The sequence below is a fragment of the Asterias amurensis genome, chromosome 16, assembly GCF_032118995.1.
Source record: "Asterias amurensis chromosome 16, ASM3211899v1".
NCBI lineage: Eukaryota > Metazoa > Echinodermata > Asteroidea > Forcipulatida > Asteriidae > Asterias > Asterias amurensis.
Genome location: NC_092663.1, coordinates 5,888,684 through 5,914,988, shown reverse-complemented (window position 1 = coordinate 5,914,988; position 26,305 = coordinate 5,888,684). Strand labels below are relative to the sequence as shown.

Here is a 26,305-nt window from a genome sequence, read left to right as displayed (position 1 = left end):
TTAACAGTGGTCCACTGGCCACATGCTAGTTATAACACATAATCAGTTAGAATTCTCTTCAAGTGGTCCAGCTGGCTAGTGGAGTGTTGACAATCATTTCTATTTAATATGAAGTATGGACCAGTGAAAAACTTGTGGATGAGTGAAATGACAAGGTAACTGGTCCTGCCTGGCTAGTCACTGACAACCCTGGACAAACTTCTGATCATTATGAAGTTCCTACTCTTTTGTTTCTTGTTTAGTGTCAATAGGATTTGAAACTTTGCGTGGTGGAAAGGTTTAAAGTACCACCACTAATGAGTTTGGGTGGTTCTGAAAAAGAACCGTTGGTTTCAACTCGACGTTTCGATCAGTATGCTCTGATCGTCTTTCTCCAGAAGATGATCAGAGCATACTGATCGAAACGTCGAGTTGAAACCAACGGTTCTTTTCAGAACCACCCAAACTCATTTAGTAGTCATTACAATGTGTTAGCGCAAACCTTTCCGTATGTTTAGTGTCAGTTGTGTTTAAAATAAAAATCATTCATGTTTAGTTAAAGTTAAATTAAATTAATTTCACCGATGACGGAACCGGGGGGGCCAGTGTTCCCCCCACTTTTGAAAAGTGTAGATTTTGCCCCCCCCCCCCCCACTTTTTATTGAGCTTTGAAAAAAACACAAAAAAAACACCGGAACACAAGGGTTTGTGTGTAAGGCTTGCAAACATTTGATAAAACCCTGATGTCCTCTTTATAAAGGCATCTAAAATATTTCTACTGTACTTAATAGTTAGGCGTTAGCAGTTCATACTATTAGTAAGAATTGTCATAAAATGATGAAATATTAATTATTTTTCCGGGACCATAACCCCCACCCCCATTCTCTGTTGACGCGCGCACAGACCTACGCTGACGACTACATGTATGTAACATTATATAAATGTGTTAAAACCCCCAATGTGTGTTATGCACTTCATTTAGTGGTCAGCGGTGGTGACACCATAATTGAAGGTTGAGTGTTCGGGAGTCCACGCTCGTTTCATTCGAAGAAACAAAATTATTCTCCAAAATTAAAAACATTGGTTTTTTTTTATAATGTTTAAGTTTGATTCTTATCTTTAAATCAACAGTGTTACCTTTTCTTTTTCTAAATTGTTAGCCCAACATAACCTGTGTGCATGCATGATGATGTTTGAAAAACACATACTCTGACTAACATAGGAAAAAAATTGCCCCCCCCCCCCACTTTCAAAAGTGTTCTGCCGCCGTTGATGAAATTGCACTAGTTGAACAATGACTTGCAGACAGAGTCCTACTCATCACCTTCTGTGCATTAAAGTTTTCCTCACCTAAATACATCGCTTCTCTCATCATCGTCCATAAGCCATTTCGCTCTGGTCTCCTTTCTTCAAGTCATCTATCTCTAGCAGTCCCAAAATTTAAAAGATCATGGGGAGCATTTGCCACTGTCGCCCCTTGCTTGTGGAACAAACTTCCCATCTCAGTGATGACATGTGCGACTGTTGATAATTTCAAGACCATATTGAAAACACACCTCATGACACGCCATTCTTAATAACTTTCCTTCTTGTTAGCGCCTTGAGCACCCTTTGAGTGGATATGATTATTTCATTTCATTTTATTAGTATCACATTTCGTTGCCCACAGGCCTATTTGGACGTGATTTACAATAATTAAATAGAAATAAATAGTAAGTAGGATTTAAACATGATGTTAAAAGCACACATGTTTAGGACTGGGGGAATGCAATCAATAAAACAGGACAAATAGGACGTGAAGATTTACAATAAAAAAATAGCACTACATGTATATATAGAAAAAAAACTTAATCAAATAGCAGGTAGGATTCAAACACGTCAACAAAAACACACATGAACAGGACTGGATGAGGAATACAATCAATAAAACTAGCAAAATACAACGATTGTAAAAACATGGAATACATAATGCAACCAGAGAAAGAGTTAAAACTATCCACAGTTCATTAGGTGTTAAGCAAATTAAAAATAATAAGGAATTAGACTAATTGAAAACGATTGGTTCTGACACAGAGCTGTGCGTTATTATTATTGCTTTCTTCAGAGGACGATCAGAGCATACTGATCGAAACGTCGAGAACCACCCAAACTCATTAGAGATAGTCGTACATGGTGTTACCGCAAACCTTTCTATATCATATTTCCACCATGCAAAGTTTCAAATCCTAATTATTATTAATGTTGTTATTTTTTATTATTATGATGTATTTGATTGTTATTGTTATTATTTTTTATTATTATGATATATTTGATTTGATTTGATTTGATTTGAAGCATCTGGTGAGTGAGCAGCATAGAAACTTTGTTCGTGAGAGTAATCACTACGCTAATTTAGACGTGATGATTGATGAAGGACCTAACATGGGTCAGTTCCTGGATGATGTCATGCAGAATCATGAATGGCAGAGACTAGAAGGAATACGGTAAGAGGCTCCTTCAATCATAACTTCATCTGCTTCAGTTGTGGTGTATCATGGCCTAGGTGATTTCAAACTCTAATGTTTCTGATCAGCAGAGTGTGGGTTCAAGTCCCTGCCGTGTCACCTGTGTCCTTAAGCAAGACAGTTAACCATGATGCTCCGTCCTTTGGATGGGACGTAAAGCCATTGGTTGTGTAATGCACATAAACAAAAACAGTGCACAGGTGTTCCTGGTTTGATTGGCAGCATATTGCGCCACAGCACCTTGTAAACCATTGCATGGTGCTATGTTAAGGAGTAGGTGTTCCTGGTTTGATTGGCAGCATATTGCACCACAGCACCTTATAAACCATTGCATGGTGCTATGTTAAGGAGTAGGTGTTCCTGGTTTGATTGGCAGCATATTGCGCCACAGCACCTTATAAACCATTGCATGGTGCTATGTTAAGGAGTAGGTGTTCCTGGTTTGATTGGCAGCATATTGCACCACAGCACCTTATAAACCATTGCTTGGTGCTATGTTAAGGAGTAGGTGTTCCTGGTTTGATTGGCAGCATATTGCGCCACAGCACCTTATAAACCATTGCATGGTGCTATGTTAAGGAGTAGGTGTTCCTGGTTTGATTGGCAGCATATTGCACCACAGCACCTTATAAACCATTGCATGGTGCTATGTTAAGGAGTAGGTGTTCCTGGTTTGATTGGCAGCATATTGCGCCACAGCACCTTGTAAACCATAAGTCTCATAATTCAAACATAGTCCCACAAACCTTGCAGGAAAATACTGTTTGTTGAAGTGCCTTGGGCGTCACTGAGTGACAGATATGCGTGTTGTATAAGAAGCTGCTTTTATTATTATTATTATTATTATTATTATTATTATTATTATTATTATTATTATTATTATTATTATTATTATTATTATTATTATTATTATTATTATTATTATTATTATTATTATTATTATTATTATTATTATTATTATTATTATTATTATTATTATTATTATTATTATTATTATTATTATTATTATTATTATTATTATTATTATTATTATTATTATTATTATTATTATTAATATTAATAATTCAATTCAGTTAAGGATTTGGTTATTTTGTGTACGACACAAAACACAAACGACAACACGTTCACATTAAACTTACTCGGTTTAAAGATAGCAATAGTAGAAAGCTTCCCTTGATTTATTACTAGCTGAGGTGCTGTACATTTTGAGAAATGAGTAAAAACAAGTCACAACATTTTTTGTCACACTGAGACGAGTGTTTACTCATTTTTAAAAACTACAGCACCTCAGCACATAATATTTTCAGGGAAGCTTTCTACTATCATTATCTTCAAACTGTGTGGGTTTAATGTAAATTTGTTGTCATTGTGTTTTGTGTCCTTCAAAAAGGACCCAGACCATTTAAATATTTACAATACAAAACACATATTTTCAAATTAAAGCCTGGGGATTGGCGCAAAGCGAAACCAACTACTAAACAAACGAAGCCATTTGTTTATCATGTACATCTAAAATATTTATGAAAACAAGACACACTCAAATAAAGTCTAAATTCTAAATAAGACTTGAATCCTATATTTTAGGAGGGAAAGGACTGAATAGTGTACAGTGCAAACACACATCGACGTAGGGGTTACAACCAATTTCACTTTCTTATCTAATGCAAATTTAACATCAATGAAATTGTTGCAGTACCTGCTGCTAAAATAACGGATTGAAACTGCCTTAAGCCACCAGGCAATCTTGGTGGTGTAGCTAGTAAGACATCTGCTCTAGATTGCAAAGGTCGCGGGTTTTAATCCCAACCGAGTATCATGCCTGTGATTTTGTTCACAGAACTCTGGAAAGTTCTGAGTATACAGTGCTTACACACATCGGTGTAAGGGTAAAACTGAAATTTATATTCTTTATCCTTGATGAAAATTTAACATCTTTTATATGCTGAATACATGTAGATTGTTGTACTAAACATTTGTTGTTGCTTTGTATTTACTCACAGGAGCATGGGAACAACTGATGGAGTGAATCTTATCTCATCCCCTAGTAAACTTGTCAACAGTGGAAAAGACGTGTGTGTGCAAAGACATAAAACCAGGCAACAAAATGAAGAAACACTGGACAAAGATACTGCACAATCTACAAGTGTAATTAGTAAGAGACGTCCTGTACAAAGTAAAGAGTCTGCTGTACATCAATCCTTTCCTGCTACAAACACTCTTGAGTCAGTTGCTCATGCTGCAACTACATCCATTGCTGTACATCAGGAGAACACAGTGCCAGTTGGTAACTCTGATCAGCATGATGGTGTGTGTCAAGCCTTAACACCACCAAGACGCTCAAGCAGACAAAGGAGTACAAACCTCATCATTATGTCATCAACAGATGCTAGCAAACAGGATGAAATGTTACCATCGCCACAGGGGGAAGAGAAAAGGTTATCAAGCAGTAGACCAACAAACATTGACAGTACTCAACAATCTCCAGCAACCCCTGGTAGAAAGTCTTCAAGACTATCGTTGTCCGCTAGACGAAGACAGCTACAGAAGACTAGGATTGGTTCCCCTGAGATTACATCACCCATAGAGGTTACTAGTAAACAAGATAGTCAAGTTTCTGTTAATACACTTCCTACGAAGGACAATAGACCCAAATGTCTACGGCTATCACTGACAGCGAGGAAACGACTGTTGAAGGAATCAATGAACAACAAATCACTCCCTGTTGATGGAGTAGAAGAAGCTTCAGCCACACCTGACCCTAAAACATCCCAGCAGGAAACTACTACTGATGTTGTACAAGGAGTAACCAATCAACCTAGTACATCAATAAAACCAAAACAAGGTGGTAACAACCAGGGAATCAGTCAATCACAAATGAACAAGACTGGTGCATCTAAGACTCTGTCACTGAGAAAGAGGAAACTATGTGACCTTCATGATAGCGTCTCCCCAAAGCATATAAACAAAACGGGTATTAACACTGATCACAAGCAGCATACACAGCCGGACAGATATGACAGACAAGAATCTACTAAAGAACAGAGAAGAAAGAAAAGCAAGACCAGAGTGACTGTTGTTGACAGTCAAGAGTCACCTTGTGATTCAGATTGCAACATACCTGATGTAAGCAAATGCCCTGTAGGTAAGCAGACACAAGGACCTGCCAAACAAGCACCAGCCCCAACAAGTAGACAATCAATGCATCATGCCAACTTTGAAACCATATTTCAAAGTGATCCAAATGTAGAACAGTCAAGTTTCTTGGGGTTCAGTACTAATGACATTACTGAGACAGAGCAGCGCCTGCAACAATTGAGTGCTTCATCTCTATCCTACACAGACAAACTTGAGGAAGCTGCTCTTAATGTCTGCTGTATCCCCTCATCTGAATTGTGTTTACCAGAACAGGATGATGACTCCTGGAGTGGTTCTTCAGATGAAGATCATGTGGAGGAGGTATTTGTTGGCATGGCACTAAGGAATCTTGCTAACTTCCCTTCGGATGGATCAGATTGGGAAGCCAAAGTAGGAGGGTTTATGTCGGTCAGACTGGACAAAGCTATGCAGGTTAAGAAGAAAGAAACCATCATGCCACAAGTAGGTATCCAAGGCAAGGAGAACATCCATGGACATCTATTCAGACAGGATGAGAATATGCCTGATAAGATAATCACAAGTGATATGAGTAGACAGCTGGAACAGTTGCCCAATACCTCACAAAATATACCAAGAAGAAAGGACGAAACAGTGTCAAGGAAAACAGAACGTAGGTCCAAGCCAGTTGATGCTGAAGTTCCTATGAAAAATCATACAATAAACTGTGTTCCTAGTCATAAGACGAAATCAATAAAGCAGAGTACACAAGCATCTTTATCATCAGGATCAGTGAATGTGGAAAAGAGAATAAACACCCATCAACATCCAACACCTTTGAACGGTCCTTGCAGAGTTGCTTTCTCAAATGCAGTGTCAGTTTCTTCGCCTGGCCAGTCTCAAAAGCCTGTATGTAGCACTCCCCAACAGAACAAGTCACAAACTACTGGGAAATATCAGCTCGTGTTTTCTCCTGACACTCCTGTGGATGAGCGGCAAATTATTTTGAATCATTACGTTCATGATGTATCAGAAGAAGATATTGATTTCCCTAAGTTTTCAAGCCCTGGACAGTCTGATTTTATTGTATCTCCAATTAAGAACTTCACCAAGAATAGATCTCCAAACCTAAAGAGAGGCTCCAGATCATCTTACAAGTTGAAGGCCCCCAAGGCACTTAGTGATTTATCTCCTAGAGCAAGCTCCTCAAAGAAGTCTCTATTTACCAAGAGACCTACCAAGAGGAGGAGAAGAAACTCCACTCCATCACAACCAGGTAGAGTTTTTCATCTTCATTTAAACCCACCAGGTTCACCCAGAAAAAGAGATGTATTGCCATCTGGGCTTTCCTCACCCATCAAGCAGTCAGTGGCTAATATTAAGCAGTCATTACATTTCCAGTCTGGTTTGGAACCTACACACCCACAATTCAGCTATATGCCAATCAACGAGTACAATAAAACATCACCCACATTTTGTGCTGAAACAAAGCCACACTTTTCCTCTCATATTCTTGATCCTGGCAACAAACGGCGACGTAGTGATAGACTCAGAAGGCATAGTCATCCCCAGCAAACGCTGCAACGACCTTCAAGAACATGGTCACTTTGTGTATCTTTTGATGATGACATTTGTCGCAGTGAAGATGTGTATGAATTTATAGATGAAAGCACAGAGTTAGAGACGGGAAACAGCAGTCAACAGTCAAAGGATGGTGCGGTCAAAAGAAGCAATACACCTAAAAAGACTGCATCTTCAAAGCTACGTGCACCTAGAGATAAAGCATGTACATCAGTGCAGAAATCAAGTGAGCATTCCGATGATCTTGTTATGAAAGATTATGGCTTACCTTTTTCATTTTTTATGTAACTTGTTAATAACATTGATGAGCAATCAGATGAAGTACTCTACATAAGGATGCAATGTAGGCAACTTATACCTCATAGTCTATATTTTCTGTACTTGATGTTTTTGTATGATTTTGTTGATATTTTGAGGAAAGGTAAAAGAGGATGAAATTGTGATAAGATTTTTTACTTTAAAGGTTATTGTTGTTGCTTATTTAGTTTGGTTTTATTTAAATATCATGCTATTAAATGAAGTGTTAGACTACAGTATTCATTATTTATCATGAGGGCAATAATTTTAAGGGCATAGTGAGGCCGTATCCAAATTGGTGTCTACAGCTACGGCTATGACTGTTGCTAAGGGTGTTGCTAAGGATGCCTATACTTCAACGCATGATGACGCATAGCCGTAGCTACAGCTGCCAATTGGGACGTGGCCTGATGGTGTCTACAGCTACGGTTACGACTGTTGCTAAGGGTGTTGCTAAGGGCGCCCTATACTTCAACGCATGATGACGCGTAGCTATAGCTGCCAATTGGGGCGTGGCCTGATGGTGTCTACAGCTACGGCTATGACTGTTGCTAAGGGTGTTGCTAAGGATGCCTATACTTCAACTCATGATGACGCATAGCCGTAGCTACAGCTGCCAATTGGGACGTGGCCTGATGGTGTCTACAGCTAGGTTACGACTGTTGCTAAGGGTGTTGCTAAGGGCGCCCTATACTTCAATGCATGATGACGCATAGCCGTAGCTACAGCTGCCAATTGGGATGTGGCCTGATGGTGTCTACAGCTACGGCTACGACTGTTGCTAAGGGTGTTGCTAAGGATGGCTATACTTCAGCGCATGATGACGCATAGCCGTAGCTATAGCTGCCAATTGGGACGTGGGCTGATGGTGTCTACAGCTACGGCTATGACTGTTGCTAAGGGTGTTGCTAAGGGCGCCCTATACTCTAATGCATGATGACGCATGGTCATGATGGTGTCTACAGTGAACAATTCAGTTCACAAACACACACTGACAAATGGTCAAAAATGTGGCAAATTTTAATCGTATCTTAAAGGCACTGGACACCTTTGTACAGTTGTAATTGTATTCTCACTTGGTGTGTCCCAACATATATGCATAAAATAATAAATTTGTGAACATTTGGCCTTAAAGGAACACGTTGCCTTGGATCGGTCGAGTTGGTCTTTGAAAAGCGTTTGTAACCGTTTTTTATAAAATGCATATGGGTAGAAAGATGTTGTAAAAGTAGAATACAATGATCCACACAAACATGCCCCGAAATTGCGTGGTTTTCCTTTTACCTCGTCGACTAACACGTCGGCCATTTATGGGGGTCAAAATTTTGACTCCCATAAATGGCCGACCATGTTAGGTCGCACAGTAAAAGGAAAACCACGCAATTTCGAGGCAAACTTGTGTGGATCATTGTATTCTATTTTAAAACATCTTTCCAACCATATGCATTTTATAAAAAACGGTTACAAACGCTTTTGTTTTGACCAACTCGTCCGATCCAAGGCAACGTGTTCCTTTAATTGGTCATCAAAGTTTCAAGAGCATAATGAAAGAAAACACCCTTGTAAAATTACTTTTTCAAAACGAGTATGTTACTTCAGAGGCAGCTGTTTCTCATGTTTTATGCTTTCATCAGTTCTCCATTGCTCGTTACCAAGTAAGTTTGTATGCAAGCAATTGTTTTGAGTAACTACTAATAGTGTAAAGTGCCTTTCAGTGTTATGATAAGTTGGTAGAGGACTATTCACATACGCACAGTTACATGGTTTTTTTTAAGGGTCTTTTAGTTTTAAGAAGTGGTGCACAAGTTAATTCCAAAAGTGTGAATATCTGCACAAATTATTGACCAACTTAGACATGAATAAACAGAGAATGCTCAACAATGAGTTTATGTCTGTAAAGAAATAATGGACATAGTGAGCAGGGATTCATCTCGGCCAAAAACTTGATTTACACAGCGCACCAAAACCCATTAGACTACAGAATGTCACTGAGCTACCTTCCATTGGGTACATGTAGCTATAGCTTGTTGAGTCTGGTATGGTGTGCAAACGTGGTGTATACTGCTAGCCAACGGGCTCAGTCGATAGGTCTGTCTAAACACTGTATTCATCCTTGGTTATTTCCATGGTGTTACTTGTTTTAATTGAAAGAAATACATTTCACTTTTGATTCTGTTACGGTTTTTTCTCTAAAAGCTAAACCATTCTGTAAAGGAAGTAGATTAGTTTCAACCATCTGTATTAAGCCACAGCAGGGCCCAACTTAATGAAGCTGTAAGAAGATAATGTTGATGAACTAATTCCTTTGTTTAGCACAATATGAGTGGGGCACCAGTCTCTACAATGTAACTACAAGGCCTTTTGACTGGAAACCAGTTTCTGCTAAAGCAATATTTGTCAGTGCTTCTAGCTTGTTTTATGAAATTGGGCTAAGCGGCAAAAAATGTACATGTAGTACCGTCCTTCAGAAAACAATGACTTGTCCACATGATAACAATGTTATTTTCTAAGCTTGTTCATTTCTATCAAGTGCCTTATTTAATGTTGAAGCTGCATTTTAAAGTTGTCATGCTCCTGTATGGGAAGTAAGTGTCAAAATAACAGGGAGCACAATGAATTGAAACATTGGTGTAGCTTTCTAGGTATTTGTGTGCTATATACCATTGCACTGCCATTGAACATTTTGAGTTCATGTCACTTGAATTTCTTCTTCATGTATCTCAGGTTGCACAAGATGTGGTTATTTATTAAGGTTTATCTAGTGCTATATTTCTCCTTGACATTGTAGATTTATAAGATATTTTATAGAGTTTAGCTATTGTTTCCCTTTCATATGACTTTCAGAAAGGAATCAGCTTTCGTTGTATAATTTGTACTATATTTGTCTTTGAAATTAAGAAACCTAAACTTGAACTGATATTTTTCCTTGTGTTTTCCTTTACAACATTAGTTTGTACAATTATTGTGTTCTGTAATTACAGAACGATCCTTCAAACATGTTTCCTGTACACAATTATAAATATACTATACAAAGATAAAGTTGATCTGAGTTCCTTTGTAGCAAGCATATAATCACAAAAGGAACACGTTGCCTTGGATCTGTCGAGTTGGTCTTTGAAAAGCATTTGTAACCGTTGGTTTTAAAATGCATATGGTTAGAAAGATGTTTTAAAAGTAGAACATAATGATCCACACAAATTTGCCTCGAAATTGCGTGGTTTTCCTTTTACTTTGCGAACTAACATGGTTGGCCATTTATGGGTGTCAAAAATTTGACTCCCATAAATGGCCAACCGTGTTAGTCGACGAGGTAAAAGGAAAACAACAATTTTGAGTGATACTTGTGTGGATTATTATACTCTACTTTTAAAATATCTTTCTAATCATATGCTTATGATAACAACTGGTTACAAACGCTTTTCAAAGACCAACACAACTGATCCAAGGCAACGTGTTCCTATAAGCCCGGTTCTTACTTCCTGCCAACGCGAATGATATGCGAATGTAATGCGAATTTTGACAACAAATGGCTATTTTTGCAGCAAATGTTTCACAGGAGTTAAACACAGGTCAACTGCTGGGAATTATTGTTTGCGTCAAAATTTGTTTCGCATTTGCAGGAAGTATGAACCGGGCTTTATCCACATATTTGCCTCGTCATTCGAACATGCCTACCAACAAACACAAAATAAAGTCGGAAACTCTTGCTAAAAAAACTTGCCATGTAGATAGCATCCCGGTAGGCCCTGTTTGGACAAACATGGGATTGATTGTTTTGGGAACAAAGCTGAGATTGAATGGCATTGAACATATCGTCAGCACTTTCACGAAGGGCTAAAAAGTCCCCTGCAGCCAAATATTTCTGTTTCCAGAAAACAGCGTTTTAAGTTAAGCTAATTTTGAAACTACTAGTTCGAAATTTAATCTTTTGGAATATTTTTACATGTCAGGGAAGTTTCACTTTTAGGTTGCACACTAACACGGTCGGCCATTTTATGGAGTAAAAATGTTGACTCCATAAAATGGCCGACTACCTGTTTATTTGCGACATAAAAGGAAAACCATGCAGGTTAGAAGCATGTTTGTGTGGATCGTTATATTCTACTTTTAAACTTATCTATCAAACCATATTGCATTTCTAGCAAATGGTTTCAAATGCTTTTCAAAGACCAACTCGACCGATCAAAGGCAACTTGTTCCTTTTAAACAATCACCAAAAGCAAAAGCAATGTTTGAAATATAGAAATAAAAAAAATGAAAACCTTTAGACCGATATGGACAGACTTGGGACCTTAAAATTCATCTTTTCCGAAACATTAAAAAGAGACAATTGCAAGTGAAAACACAGTGCCAAAGAAAAGTTGCAAATCAAAATAAAAATGGCTTGAAAATCGAGTCCATAGCTCTATGATAGCAGTTATAAAATGACGCAGGCAAAACTTAGAACATCAAGAAGAAGTGCATACAAATAATAAAAGCTTGTGATGGGACACAAATGTTGAATGTTCAACTTGTGCTGCCAGGCTGCTATCCTAGTTTATTCTAGGCCTACTGGGTGAGATTTTTCTGCATCTGTCGCACATTTTATACAGAACTGTGGCTGCAGAAAAATGTATACATGTCGTCTATGGAGCAGGCTGGTGGTGTTGAGTTGGGATGGGAGAGAGGGATAGCTTCATCAGCTCCAATGACTTCGTGAAGCATTCACCCATCTCAGAGAAGCATATTCCTTTATATTGCAGATGATTTGTATGCAGTAGCTCGCTGTGCTCAGCATCTGGTATCTTAGTGATGACCTTCCTCATCAGTGTCCAAGTAGATTCTTTAAACAAGAATTTGTTTGTGTTGCTTATTTTGCAGCCAAATGTTATGATTTTTGTATAAAAAAAGGTGTAGCGCTGTGTGGAATGGTGGTGTTATGAACGCATTACTCCAAAAAGGCTGCCAATCTTGGGTTTTGTGTCTCCAGTCAATATTTATGGTTTCAAAATAAATATGTGTATGCTAATTTCCATCTTTTAATGCCAAAAACTAGGTTTTCTTGGCCAACTTCAGCAAAAAAAAAGCTTTCAATTTCATGAACATGCATTCAAATTCATGCATTTTCCTCTAATCCTCTCAAACAAGGATTTCCTTTAGCTCTTAATGCATTCAATTTCATTTAATGGCATTCAAGACTACAATTTGATCATTCTTAAGTTGAATTTCTACCACCCATTCACAGTTGACGCATTCAAATTAAGACTCGCCGAAGCGAACATGATTTTGCTGCTAGTTTGCACTTTCTTTTTCGTTTATGTGCAATGAATTTCAATTTCTTGGCATTCAAATTTAAGATGACTTTATGAGTAAAATGCAAATTAGACTATCTCCTTTACTAGCACACAAGGTGTCCTTTGTAAGAGGTGTTTCCCTGTTTACCATGTATTGTACATCATCATTTACATATGTTTTTTTCATATATGAAAACGTTGTTCCTTTTGCGTTGTTACCATTCCTTAAGTTTAAGTCTGCACCCGATAACTTTTAAACGCAAAACTAATTCTTTTGCTAAAGCCTTGATATGTTTTGTTTGTGCCCTGGTTATGTTGTCTTTGTTTTGCTGTTAATGTCAGGACCATTTCAAATTAGAATTTAACAAATGTTTCAACGGAATTAAAGTCTTACAATCTTTAAGGGTTTCTCATATATGTCTCAACCAGTGTTGCCCAATACAGATACTTAATTCACTGCTCTGGACCAAACTGGGGCAGTCATCATTTTTATCAAGAATTGCATTGTCCTTCACTTAGAGATAATGCCTAATACGTTTCCCTCAAAATATCTGCCTTTAAATAGGCAGCTTATCGAATCAGAAAGCTCACATAACATAGAATTTGAATGCAAACGATAAGAAAACGTTTGCTTATATTGTTAATGAAATTGAATGATTGACCAGGTCTTGCTGCTGGCTTTTACAAAATTGAATGATTCTTGCGGCCTAGTGAAGTTGAATGATCTGATTTGACCTGTGATTGCTAAACTAGTGAAATTGAATGCTGATTCAACAGTGCATTCGTATTAAATACAAACAAAATGGAATGAGCCAGGAGTTAAAATTAGTAGATTTTTGATGACATTGGCCGGGAAAATCTATACTGTAGAATCATGCATCAGGTTTCATCGTTGCACCCTGTGGGCCCTAATGGGGGTGGAAGTGGAAGAGGTATATAACAATTGGAGCTCTACAATGGAGTACTGATGCAACAAGATGAGGACAAGAAGGCTGAGATTAGCAGGTGACTGTCTCAGAAATGCTGAGCTGGCAGTGAGCAGGCTGGAGCTATGGACCCCTACTCAGGGTCACTGTTCCCGAGGCAGATCACAAACCACCTATGTGGACACCTTGTGCTGGGACTCTGGACTGCATTTGGAAGAGCTGCGTACAGCAATGCAAGACCAACGTGTTTGGAGGGCCATCAACCGATGCTCCGCATCGACTGAATTGAATGAAAATAAAGAGTGGGGGGGGGGCTGGGATGGTGATCCAACTCTCTCCTTCTAGTACTGAATGGTCAAGGGAGGTTTCCACAATAGGAGACTTTCCAACGCTAGGTGGCGGCAGACATACCAGGTAAATTTCCATTGTTTATGTAGTTCGCATACATGCGCATAATTCTGAGAACAATGGATTTACCCGGTAAGTCTGCTGCCCTCCATCATCCCAGAAAATCTTCCATCACACAATTTTTTTTTCTTTTCTGTTCAAAGTTCTTGCAATATTAGAACTAAGTCAAGTTTGTTTGTTTGTTTGTTATACAAAAGACACATGAATTACAAAATTAAAGAATACCTCAGGAAAAATTAAACGCCTCAAAAAAGATATCAGCCAAAGTTACATTTCATGTTATTTAGTGTTAATCAATAAGAATGGGACAACAATTAACTTGAACTAAATAATACATACACGACCTTAGAGTACTAATGGTTGGTGGTCTTTGTAGAGTAGAGATTGGATAACAATATTAAGCACAATATGTGCAACGAATTACATCAACTTGATAATATTAAATTGAATTAATATGAATTTATATTCTGTGATAAAGAGCTTCTGTATCCAATGAGGCCAAAGGCTGCACTTGGATATGGGATGCAGCTGCACTCACCAAAGTTTGGTATTTCATGAGCAGGCATGCGGTAGCAAATTTAGCTTCAAAGGCCCTGTACACATTTGGTAATATTCAAAGACCAGTGTTCTCTAGACGTTTGGTAATTGCCAAAGACCAGTGTTCTCACTTAATGTATCCCATCATAAGCATAAAATAACAAGCCTATGAAAATTTGGACCAATTGGTCATCGAAGTTGCGAGAAAATTATGAAAGAAAAAAACACTCTTGTTGGACGAGTTGTGTTCTAGCTAGAAGTCTTTTATTTTTTTAGTGAGTTCTCAAAAACTACGCTACTTCAGAGGGAGTCGGTTCCCACAATGTTTTATACTATCAACAGCTCTCCAATGCGCGTTACCAAGTCAGTTTTAGGTTAATATTTGTTTTGAGTAATTACCAAACGTGTAGCTTCCCTTTAAGCCAAGTGCAGCTTTATACAGTTATATTTTCAGAAATTACAATGGCAAGCACTTGGCATCAACATGAACAAAGAGATTTTAAATGATGCTTGATATATTTATTTGTATAATAAAATATTCTAAAACTGATTAGAAATGTAGTTGAAAAAAATGTGTTTACTTTCTGTATTTAAATATCTTTTGAGCATAACCTGTAAACCAAAGACTGATTGGAGAATATGTCCTCATTAGTACATCAACTATAATATAAGGAGCAACAATCAACATGAAATAACAACAATCAACATGTTTATGTATGTCTTGCAATTATTGTAAATGGTTTTTCTTTGTAAAATAAAAATGTTCTCCAAATTTATATCTTACCCTACTCCCCCCCCCTCGAAAAAAAGAAAAAAGAAATAAATATATGTCTAGTTGAAACCACTAATTGACAAGATGCATTGTTATACCTCGGTAAAAAATTGCAAAGTTTGATTGGCCGAGTACCAATAATGTGACGTGCAACAAATACGCATGTACCATGGCTAAGGATGCGCGCTGCGCGTAATGTATAGCGCGGTAGGTAACATGAAAAGTGATGTACACCGGTTCAATCACCTTGATCGTTCCCAATGTTGGTCGATTTCCAGCGCTGTGTGCAAAACACCCGCGGGTTCGAGGGAACAGTCAGGAATTGTTTCTTGTTCATATGCTTATTAAACAATGGATACTCTGTCGTAATAAAGTATGACGATTACAACAGAACTTCGAGAAGAGGACTATTAATGTTACCAAGGTATAACAAAACAATTGTTGCTGAGGGTGCAATTTCCCTTTAACAGATATATCGGTACCTTGAGTCTTAAAGCATGGACTACCAAACTACTTGAAAGTTTTTAGGGGATGATGTTGTCCGTTCTTTTATTAGTGTCCATGATGCACAAGTTCATCCATGTCGTTTGATTGGAGGATTGTATGTCACCTGGTATTAATTAGTCTAACCATAACATGACCTACATCTTGCATCAACACCTTAAATGTATAATTCTCTGCATGAGTAGAAAGAACCAATTTAATAGCAAGAGTTGTTTAGATACGTTACTTATAGGAACGAGTTGCCTTGAATCGGTCGAGTTGGTCTTTGAAAAGTGTTTGTAACCGTTTGTTATAAAATGCATATATGGTTAGAAAGATGTTTTGAAAGTAGAATACAATAATCCACACACAATTGCCTCAAAATTGCTTGGTTTTCCTTTGACTTTGAAAACTAACATGGTTGGCATTTATGGGAGTCAAGATTCATGGGAGTCAAGAATTTGACTCCCATAAATGGCCAACCATGTTTGTCGACGAGGTAAAAGGAAAACCACGCATTTTCGAGTGATGCTTGTGTGGATCATTATATTCTACTTTTAAAATATCTTTCTAATCATATGCATTTTATAACAAACGGTTACAAACGCTTTTCAAAGACCAACTCGACCGATCCATGGCAACGTGTTCCTTTAATTTCTGGTTTTTCATTTCGGTTTTACCCATGTACACCGATGTGTGTTGGCACTGTATACTTTCCTGAGCTCTGTGACAAAAATCACAGGCATTATTTAGACCACAGAAATTGCCGGTAGCGAGAGGCAGGTCGAACCCTACACACCTCTAGCTATTGAGCAATCTCGGTGGTCTAGTTGGTACGGTATGAACTGCTCTAGATTTGCAAAGTTTGTGGGTTTGAATCCCACCCAAAAAGATACCTGTGATTTTTGTTCACAGAGCTCGGGAACTTACTGAGTAAACAATGGGTAACACCAACATTAATATTTTTTATCCTTGGTGCAAATTTCTATCTACTTTCTTGTTATCATCCAAACTGTTGAAGTGTTTTAAATGAAAACGATAGTTACATGACAACTAGACAATGTTTCAAGCCACAAATATATATATCTTGTAAACTTACTATCACATAGATTATTTACATTAAATGAATGCTGGAATTGAAGATTGCATCTGCATTGTTTTCTCAGCCAACTTGCCACTGTTAATGTCAAAAGGAAAAACAGGTTAAAATCAGTGGATGAAATATTACTGCTAAAGGGAAGGTACATGTTTGGTAATTATTCAAATAAAATATTAACTTAAAAACTAACTTGGTAACGAGCATGGAGAGCTGTTGATAGTATCAAGCAATCTGAGAAATGTCTCCCTCTGCAGTAGCATAAATTTTGAGAAAGAGAAAACTTCTCACTAAAAAAATAAAATACTTCTAGCCAGAGGTCTTTTATTTTTATCTGAAAGCACACAATTCAAACTGGTCCAACAAGGGTGGTTTTTCTCTCATCGTTTTCTCGCAAATTCAATGACCAATTTAGCTCAACTTTTCACAGGCTTGTTATTTAAATATTATGTTGGGATACACCAAGTGATACGTCTGGTCTTTGTCAATTACCAAACATGTACCTTCCCTTTAACATGTCACACACAAACACCAAACTGCAAAGTTTAACAACCTTCTCCACATAAAAAGAGCCTTATAAGATTCTTAGGAAGATGCTCAACTTACCGCTAGTTGGTTTTCTCCTGCTCCTTGTTGCTGTAATGCTTCAGCCTGTTTATCAGCTTCATCTTTTTGTTGCTGTCGTCTCTTCAAACCCTCAGGGTCTTTAATACCTCGTGATTCCTCCTGTTAATTTTTTTCACAAAAGGTAGCTATTAATAACAATGGTGGTTCATATAATATTAAACCACCTGATATGTTTTTCTAACTTCTTTAAATCAAGTTAAAATTGAGGCACATCAGTGTATGGATATTCCAAACCATAATCCACGTACAGTACTCACTTTGCCTCACACGGAATTTGCAACATCAAGAGAAATTAACCTGAGGGAGTATACCGCTGTGCCTCATAGCTCAGTTGGTAGAGCATCTACCTGGAGTGTCAGGGGTCTTGGGTTCAAATCCAAATGAGGATAATTTGATTTGTTATTTACTATTGATACCCAATAGCGGACAGGCACCACTTACAGGTATCATCCAAAGTTTGTTTATTTGTTGTTTGACTTCTATTGAAGATTTCAAGAGGTAAATTTCAAAGAGCTGGTACCTGTTTGATGCGTTTTTCAGCTGCTTCTGCCTGCTGTTGGCGCCTTTCTTCCTGTAATATAATGAGCAGACATACGTTTGTTGTTGTACAGTCAATCAAGCCATATGAGTATATCATAATAACATAACAGAATAGATGTTAAATTAATTTGCATCAGGATATAGATAAACGTGGATTCAAATTGCCTGTATCTACCGGGCAATCTCGGTAGTCTAGTTGGTAGACACTGCTCTAGAATTGCAAGGATCATGGGTTTGAATCCACCCCAAGTACTGTGACTGTTATTTGTTCAAGAACTCTGGAAGTAATGGAAATACTTTTTGTGTTTATGCTTATCATTAATTATGTTGATTTATACTATTGGTATTTTGTATTGTTGTTTTTCTTGTAAAGTGCTTCGAGACTTTCTGTGTGAAGCGCTATATAAAAGCTTTGTATTATTATTATTATTATTATTATTATTATTATTATTATTATTACTATTATTATTGCTATTATTATTTCCATTGAATACAATGAATACTTATATAATATTGGATGGCTTTGAGGGGGATACAAGAGTATATTGCACGAGCTATGACAATATTGCACTCGTCTTCGACTCGTGCAATATTGTCATAGCGAGTGCAATATATTCTTGTATCCCCCGAAAAAAAGCAATCCAATATTATTATTATTATTTATATCAGGCTGAGGACTTGATCAAAGCAACACTATTTTGGCTCACCTGATTCCAGATTTTCAAATTCAATTTTATTATGTTTTTTTATTTATTTCAATGCTATTGAAAATCTTGAATGCGCCATACTGTGGGCAATTTCACTGTGCGTTTTTACATATAACTTTATGCTGTGCATTATGCAGTGAAAATGCAGTGAAAATTTTATGCGACGCGGCATTAATACACGTAAATCTAACTTACGTGTGACGCCCGTGCAAGTGTTAAAATACCCGGATGGAGCAACATTGAAGCAATATTGCTCCATCCGGGAACTTTTACTGACACAATATTGCTGTCATCTGGGTACTTTTTACAAAAGCGTTCAATACGCTGATATATTTTTGCCTCTGAAAGCCTGATATAAATAATAATAATTTTTATTATTCGACATAACAAAAAGAACAGTACAAAATACAGGAATAACAAAACAAAACAGCAAGGACAATGCCAATTGCACATGCCTGAACTAAAAAGGTTAACTCAATATGACTCGGAAGTCCAATGCCACTGTTGGATATTACATTGGTGTAGATGTTGGTGTGGGGTTAGCTGCAAATGGAAAATATTTATAGTATGGTATTGTAACGATTCCGGGGTGGGGTATGATGGTTCTTATCGATTTAACCAAGCCGCCACTCTGGAATCTGAAGCCACAGGGACAAGATGAAACATATGGGGGATTGGGGGGTTGTCCTTTAACTCCACTTAAACTGAGGCACATTGAAATAAATCCACTGTTTCAAACAGAGGGTTGACATTAACCGTAAGGAACTACACAGTGTGTATTTTATTCAATCATGTTCAATTACAAAATGTACATAGCGCCCTCTCTTGATGTAAACGGTATTAACTTAAGGTAATCTCTGTATTCAATCAGTCCGCTGGGTCATAATTGTATTGGGGTGATTGCACGAAACAGTTTTGGTAGCCGTGGCTGAGTGCACATCATCTAATAAAAGTGTGAGTTATAAGAGTATCTTGTGTTTTTTTGTCGCTGGCATCTGTTACATCTTGTAACGTCGTACTCGTCTGGTAGACTGAGCCCTGAGCTTAAGTTTTCATCGCTTTATATAGCCTAGAAGAAATGCGCGCTGCACGCAGCTTGCCTAAACCAGGGAACTGATTGGTTAACATGCAAATAATAAGAACATAAATGTAAACCCATTCAGTAGCCTGCGCGTTTTCAGTAGTCAGCGTGCGCGTTTGCGTGCACGCGAACACACCGTCCAAATCACACAACCAAATGTGTGAACACTCAGTTTATAAACACAAAGGGAAAAAGCAATGAATTAGCAGAACATTATAAGGTTTAAAATAAGAGATAATATAAATTGTCTCAACAACTCTATAAGGTTAAGCAAAAAGCGGTTTCCGCCACAGTATCATAGTATTTCAAGTACACAAAATTGCTGTGGTGTATTTGGAATAGGTTTACAGACAATGAATACACACACTGTGCAAAGGAGCTGCCATCCTGGAAAAACATTTCATTTACTAAACCTGGGAATGCAGGTCATGGTGTGACCTTTGACATGAGGTGTATGCAAAATTATATAATGTAGCCAAGCGGGCCAAAGCAAATATATCACACACGTCATATGAAGCTACAAATAGACATGACAGAATAGTGTTATAGAAGCACTGTACATGTACCCTCATTTGGTATTTGTCAAAGACCAGTATTTTACTTGGTGTATCCCAACAGATTCATGAAATAAAAAACCTGTGAAAATTTGAGCTCAATTGGTCATCAAAGTTGAAAGAGAATTTAATGAAAGAAAAAACACCCTAGGCCTAACATCTAAATACTTAAGTGAGAAATTACCTTCTTCCCAAAAACTAAATTAGGGAGCCGTTACTCACAATGATTTGTACTGCTTGTATCACCAGCTCTATAGTGCTCATTACCAAGTAAGTTTTTATGCTAACAATTATTTGTGAGTAATTACCAATAGTGATGGGTGCCTTTATACTTACAGGATCTGTTTCTTCATAGTCGTCTGCACTCCCAAACAGGCAAGGCATGCATGCACCCATAATTAATCATACACTGTCAAATCTGCATTGAATGAAAAAACAAGAAATGAACGACAATATAAAGCATACCGGCTGTGCCCTGTTGTACAGATCGTTGGCCTCTACATAATAGTTGCACATTCAATAAAATGATATCACAGAATAATTTTAAAACAACTCACCTTTAATCTTACAATAAATATATAAAAGTACAGAAAGATGAATGTTTAAAAGAACACATTATGGATCGGTCAAGTTGGTTTTTGAAAAGCGTTTGAAACCGTTTGTTATAAAATGCAAACTTGGTTAGTAGAATGATCCATATCCACATGCCTCGAAATTGCACGGTTTTCCTTTCATGTCGCAAACTTACACCATCGGCCATTTTAGGGAGTCAAAATTTTGACTCACCAAAATGGCAGACCGTGTTTCTTTGCGACATAAAAGGACAAAAAATTGTAACTTTGAGGCATGCTAGTGTGTATCATTATATTCTGCTTTTAAAGTATCTACATGGATCTAACCATTTGAATTTCATAACAAACAGTGTCAAATGCTTTTCAAACACCAACTCGACCAATCCAAGGCAATGTGTTCCGTTATGGAAATACTTCTGTGATGCTCAACTGCAGAGTACCAGCTAAGAATAATTGTTTGCAATACAATTTACATGTAGTTTTGGGAGAGTGTTGAATCAAACTATTGCTATCACAATTAAAAACTGAAGTATTTTTTGTTATCATCTATCCAACCTTTTTAAAGACACTTGCACTTCATCATGTGTTGAAATCTTAAGTAGAAGTTTTGGTAGTACGTTACAAAAGATAGTCCGCTATTTACAGTGCTAATGCATGCACGACATTGGAGAGACGCCATATTTTTGTACATGTATGTTTTCAAACCTGTCATTGGTTGGTATTTTATTGAAAAAGCTAGAGTTTCGGGTGTGTAGTTTAAAGGAAATTTTAGTTATTGATGGCGAACGGTGTCGTAAAACTTTCATTGTGTATCAACGCCGACTTTAAAAACGTATAGCGTTAAGGAGGTGTAGTGTATGCAGACTCAGTGATCTATTTATAGAATATGATGTCATTGTTTCACGCAAGATCTCGTTGTACGAGAGCTCTGTTGTTTTGCTTGTTTTTAACCACGTGAATAGAACCTAAGTATTTGATGCAACGTTACACCCGTTTCCTTGTCTGTTATTACCTATATTGACGACGTAAGAACACAACAGGAGGTCTCACGGGAAGCCTCTTATAGATTCTAGAAGTACCCTTAACCTACCCCTACCCCTAACCTTATATTCTAAGTACCGGTCACTTCGGCACCTTGCAAACTCGGCACCTACAACCCGGCACCTTGCAAACTCGGCACCCACAAACTCAGCACATTTTCACACTGTGTGGAAGGCCTCATTTTTTATGTAATTCAGTCCATGGAGGAAGATATAGAGTCCCACTATAGTCCCATTAAAAGCTTGATTCTGTTACAAATTTGTTAGTAATAACATTACAAATATTATTGGAATATAAATATCGTAAAGTTTACCAGAAAATAGAAGCGACGTTCGGTCACACTAAATACAGACACCTCACGACTCCTCGCGACAAAATTTTTTAAATGCACTTTAATAGATCATTGGTACATAAGTCGACCGTTAAATATGCACAAGGCAAGAGTCATATGCACCTAAATCACTTTCAAACTTATGAAAAAATTGTATGTTTAATTATAAAAAAGTGTTTCAGTAACAAACGGAAATATGCGCCATGCTGTCTTTCGACTTCCACTAAGTCCAAGTTGTCGTGCGGGGTCGTGAGTTGTCGGTATTTAGTGCGACCCGCGACGTTATACAAAAATAGCACAGGCCTGAAAAAAATAACACTGAAGTGTGCACCAACGAAAGCTATAGTCACAGAGCCGTCGGGAAATTGGCCCCATCACGGCTGGTGCCTTTTGGCAAATAACACTAGACTGTTAAAAAGCCAAATCCATTGAAAATCATTAACCAAACTTAACAAACCCTTATTAAAATTGTTCAAAGCCCAAAACATAAAAAAATTGCGCCGCACTTCACCGACATGGGCGCAATTTCAGCAGGCCTGTACTGGTAGGCGGCCTCATGTTAACATTTTAAAAACTTGTTGACTGATTACGGCATGTGCCGGCGGACAGTAAATTTCCTGGGGGCCCAAAGCATTCTGGGAAGCCATCTCAACTAGTCGTCCAGCCGTTATCATAATCAACGAAACATGGCTGAAACCAGACATGACCAGTGCCGAGATGATGCCTCCTGGCTACAATGTTCCTAACAGGAATGAGTGTTCTGATGGCTATTGGGGAGTCTTACTCGCAACCAGTAGTGACCTAATCGATACTACACTTACTATAGACATTGACTGTGAGATAGCTGCATCTAAAATAGAACTTGCCCGCCAGAAACCCCTCATCAACATGTCAGCCTACCAACCTCCTAAGAATGATCTGCCCTACGCACAACGTCTTTGCCAAGCCATCCGTAACATCGCCCTCAAATATCCCTCTGCTACTCTATGGTTCAGCGATGACTTCAACTTACCAGACATCGACTGGACGACAGACTCAATCAAGGGTCACCAATACACCTTGGCAATCAACAACTGTTTCCTATACATTCCATGACCTCAGTTTATTCCAAATGGTTGACTTTCCTACAAGAAACTACAACACGCTGGACTTATTCTTAACCAATCATCCATCCCTTGTGAATAAGTGTATCCCTCTTCCAGGAGTAAGCGATCACGAGATGGTACTCATGATGTCAAACATCCGTGCGAAGCGTCAGAAAGCAATACGTTGCAAAGTCTTTATGTGGAAGAAAGCGGATATAAACAAGATCAAAGCGGACCTACGTGTTTTTTCTTCCAAATTCCTCGAAACCAACAACGTTGATTCTCCAGTAGACGACATCTGGAACAAGATAACTGCAAAGATCCAATCACTGCTTGTCAGTTATGTACCCTCCAAGATGTCCTCAACAAGGTTCAACCAATCCTGGATTAACCGCGAACCCAAACAAGTGTGAAGTTCTACGTGTCACCAACAAGAAGAAAAACATCTTGTCTTCACAATACACCATCCATGGGACTGTTCTTCGCACCGTCGCCCAAGCCAAATACCTCGGTGTGACGATCCAAAGCAACCTCAATTGGAAGCCTCACATTAACAACATCTGCAAGAAGGCCACAGCACCAGAGCTTTCCTTCAACGCAACCTGAGGAAGTGCCAACCCAAAATCAAGGAACAAGCCTACAACACCTATGTCTGACCTACCCTGGAGTATGCCTCAACAGTCTGGGATCCACACACTCAAGACCCCATCTCCAAGATTGACATGGTACAGAGACGAGCAGCCCGCTTTGTCATGCATTATTACGACCCACGTCACAGTGTAACCTCAATGCTACAAGATCTGCAATGGCAGACACTGTGCGAGAGACGAGCAAAAAGCAAAGTCATCATGCTTTACCGAATCACTCATGGCTTTAGTGGCAATACCATCCTGTCCACCACACCTAGTTCCATCTACATCACAAACCAGAGGTCACCCGTCCAGTCCCAGATACAACACTACCGGATCTCAGCATTCCAGTATTCTTTCTTTCCAAGCACCATCTGCCTGTGGAACAACCTGCCAGCATCAGCTGTGACTGCCCAAACCATGGAACAGTTAGGAGCAGGCTGAGTCCACTGACCCTACAATAGGACAGATGGGTGGCGTTATTTACTTTTTTCCACTGGTAAATAGAGGATGTCATGTTCCTTGTCGCGCACTTTGCACCTTTCACAGTACGACTATACTCTACTACAAGAGGAATGTACTTCACCATATAAATAGATAGATAGTATGTAGTAGTGATAACATCCCCTCCTCCCGACGGCCGAGGCCGGAGGGTTATGAGTTTGTTTCGAGCGGAAACGGTTGATCTGGTCCAACACGTACAATTTTGACAGCTAGTCACCAGATTTGCCCCATTTTTACATCTTTTAAAAATCATAACACAAATTCTGAGGGTACGAACTTAATCCGCAATATCTAATGCAGCCTGCCATAATACTCAAAACACCATTTAGGAAATATTTCGAAAACAAACTGACAAAAACTTACCAGATCCCGGAGCGAATTCCCAGGTTCATATTTTGAACCTGTCGCATCGCTTGGCAAACGCATTATTTTGTTGTTGGGCTAAACCATTCTGTAAAAGAGGTGTTACAATGTTGCAGTGCATGTGCGCGCTGTCCGTGTGTTTTGCACGCCGTTCACTCATAATGGCGTGCACGCACTGTAGCACTGCAACAGTACCCTCAGAATTTGTGTCATGATTTTTGAAAGTGGTAAAAATGGGGCAAATCTGGTGACTAGCTGTCGAAATTGTACATGTTGGACCAGATCAACCATTTCCGCTCGAAACAAACTCGTAACCCTCCGGCCTGGCGGCCGTCGGGAGGAGGGTTACGTTATCACAACTAGTAGTATGAAGCCACACAACATGGTTGTGGCACAGAATTGGGCAGCATAATAAATTAATATGTCGGTTTGTATGATCTTTGGTCGAGTACACAGTCTCACTCAGTCTACATGTACTCTCAGTCTTATAATTGTGTACTTAGTCATGTTAGTTGCGTACTCGTAACTCGTATTCGTAACCCTCCGGTCTGGCGGCCGTCGGGAGGAGGGTTATGTTATCGCAACTATCTCCTCAGTCTCAGCTTAGCCTCACTTGTGTGGCCAAGGCTAGCCCCATAAATCGGTCCAATGGTCCAATCCACTCCGTATCCTTGGTACCATGGACTGGAGGAATTTATTCCTCCATGTTGGTACGGAGTGGATTGGACCGATTTATGGGGCTACTAGGCCTATAGACATGTCATGATAGAGTACATGTAGGCCTAGATATCAGATTCAGATAAACAAAAAAAAACCCATTGAAAGTCATTCCATACCTCAAAAATGCGATGGCAACAGTACACAGATTAACGCAAAAACTAGTGCCAATTCTTATAAAATATATCGATGATTTTCATATTTTCGGAAGAAAAACGACACACAAATTGATCGGTGTGACTGTGAGGCTGTGATTGTGAAGCTTGAAGTTTGTTTCTTGTTTTGTGTTGCCTTGGGCTCAAAAGTGGGGCTAGTTTCTTATTTGACATTCGAATGTCAAAACAAGAACCAGTTACTTGTTTGACATTCAACATTCATTTGTGCATAAATTCGAATTCCAATTTCTTTGCTAACAATTATCTGCTAAGCAGCAATAAGCAGGATATCAGTCACAAATTGTACATGTAACGTTGTTTATTTGGCTGGTAACCTTTTCCTACTAAGCATAATTTTTTGTTGTGCTTAGCTCTGTTCCGTCCCAACTTGATAATCGTCCCAACTAAACCATAGACTTGTGGACAAGTCGTTAATCGTTAATGGTCCCA

The 26,305-nt window shown here is 38.4% G+C and overlaps 2 protein-coding genes across 3 annotated transcripts in view; one reads left to right on the top strand and one right to left on the bottom strand.

The window, feature by feature from the left end:
- The window catches only part of LOC139948682 (uncharacterized), a 30,663-nt gene extending 20,135 nt beyond the window's left edge, over nt 1-10,528 (top strand). For both annotated transcript variants that reach the window (XM_071946927.1, XM_071946926.1), the window contains exons 13-14: nt 2,314-2,462; nt 4,484-10,528. In XM_071946927.1, coding sequence (XP_071803028.1) covers nt 2,314-2,462; nt 4,484-7,445 — 3,111 coding nt within the window. In that variant the 3' untranslated portion in view covers nt 7,446-10,528. The remainder of the gene's footprint in view (nt 1-2,313; nt 2,463-4,483) is intronic.
- A 5,904-nt stretch (nt 10,529-16,432) lies between these two features.
- Nucleotides 16,433-26,003, bottom strand: LOC139949127 (uncharacterized). The gene is made up of 5 exons (XM_071947532.1): nt 25,820-26,003; nt 20,795-20,876; nt 18,097-18,147; nt 17,556-17,675; nt 16,433-17,030 (listed from the first exon to the last, which is right to left on the bottom strand). Exons 2-5 carry the CDS (start codon nt 20,852-20,854, stop codon nt 17,016-17,018), a joined length of 246 nt encoding a protein of 81 aa, XP_071803633.1. The 5' UTR covers nt 20,855-20,876; nt 25,820-26,003; the 3' UTR covers nt 16,433-17,015.
- Between the last annotated feature and the right edge of the window lie 302 nt (nt 26,004-26,305).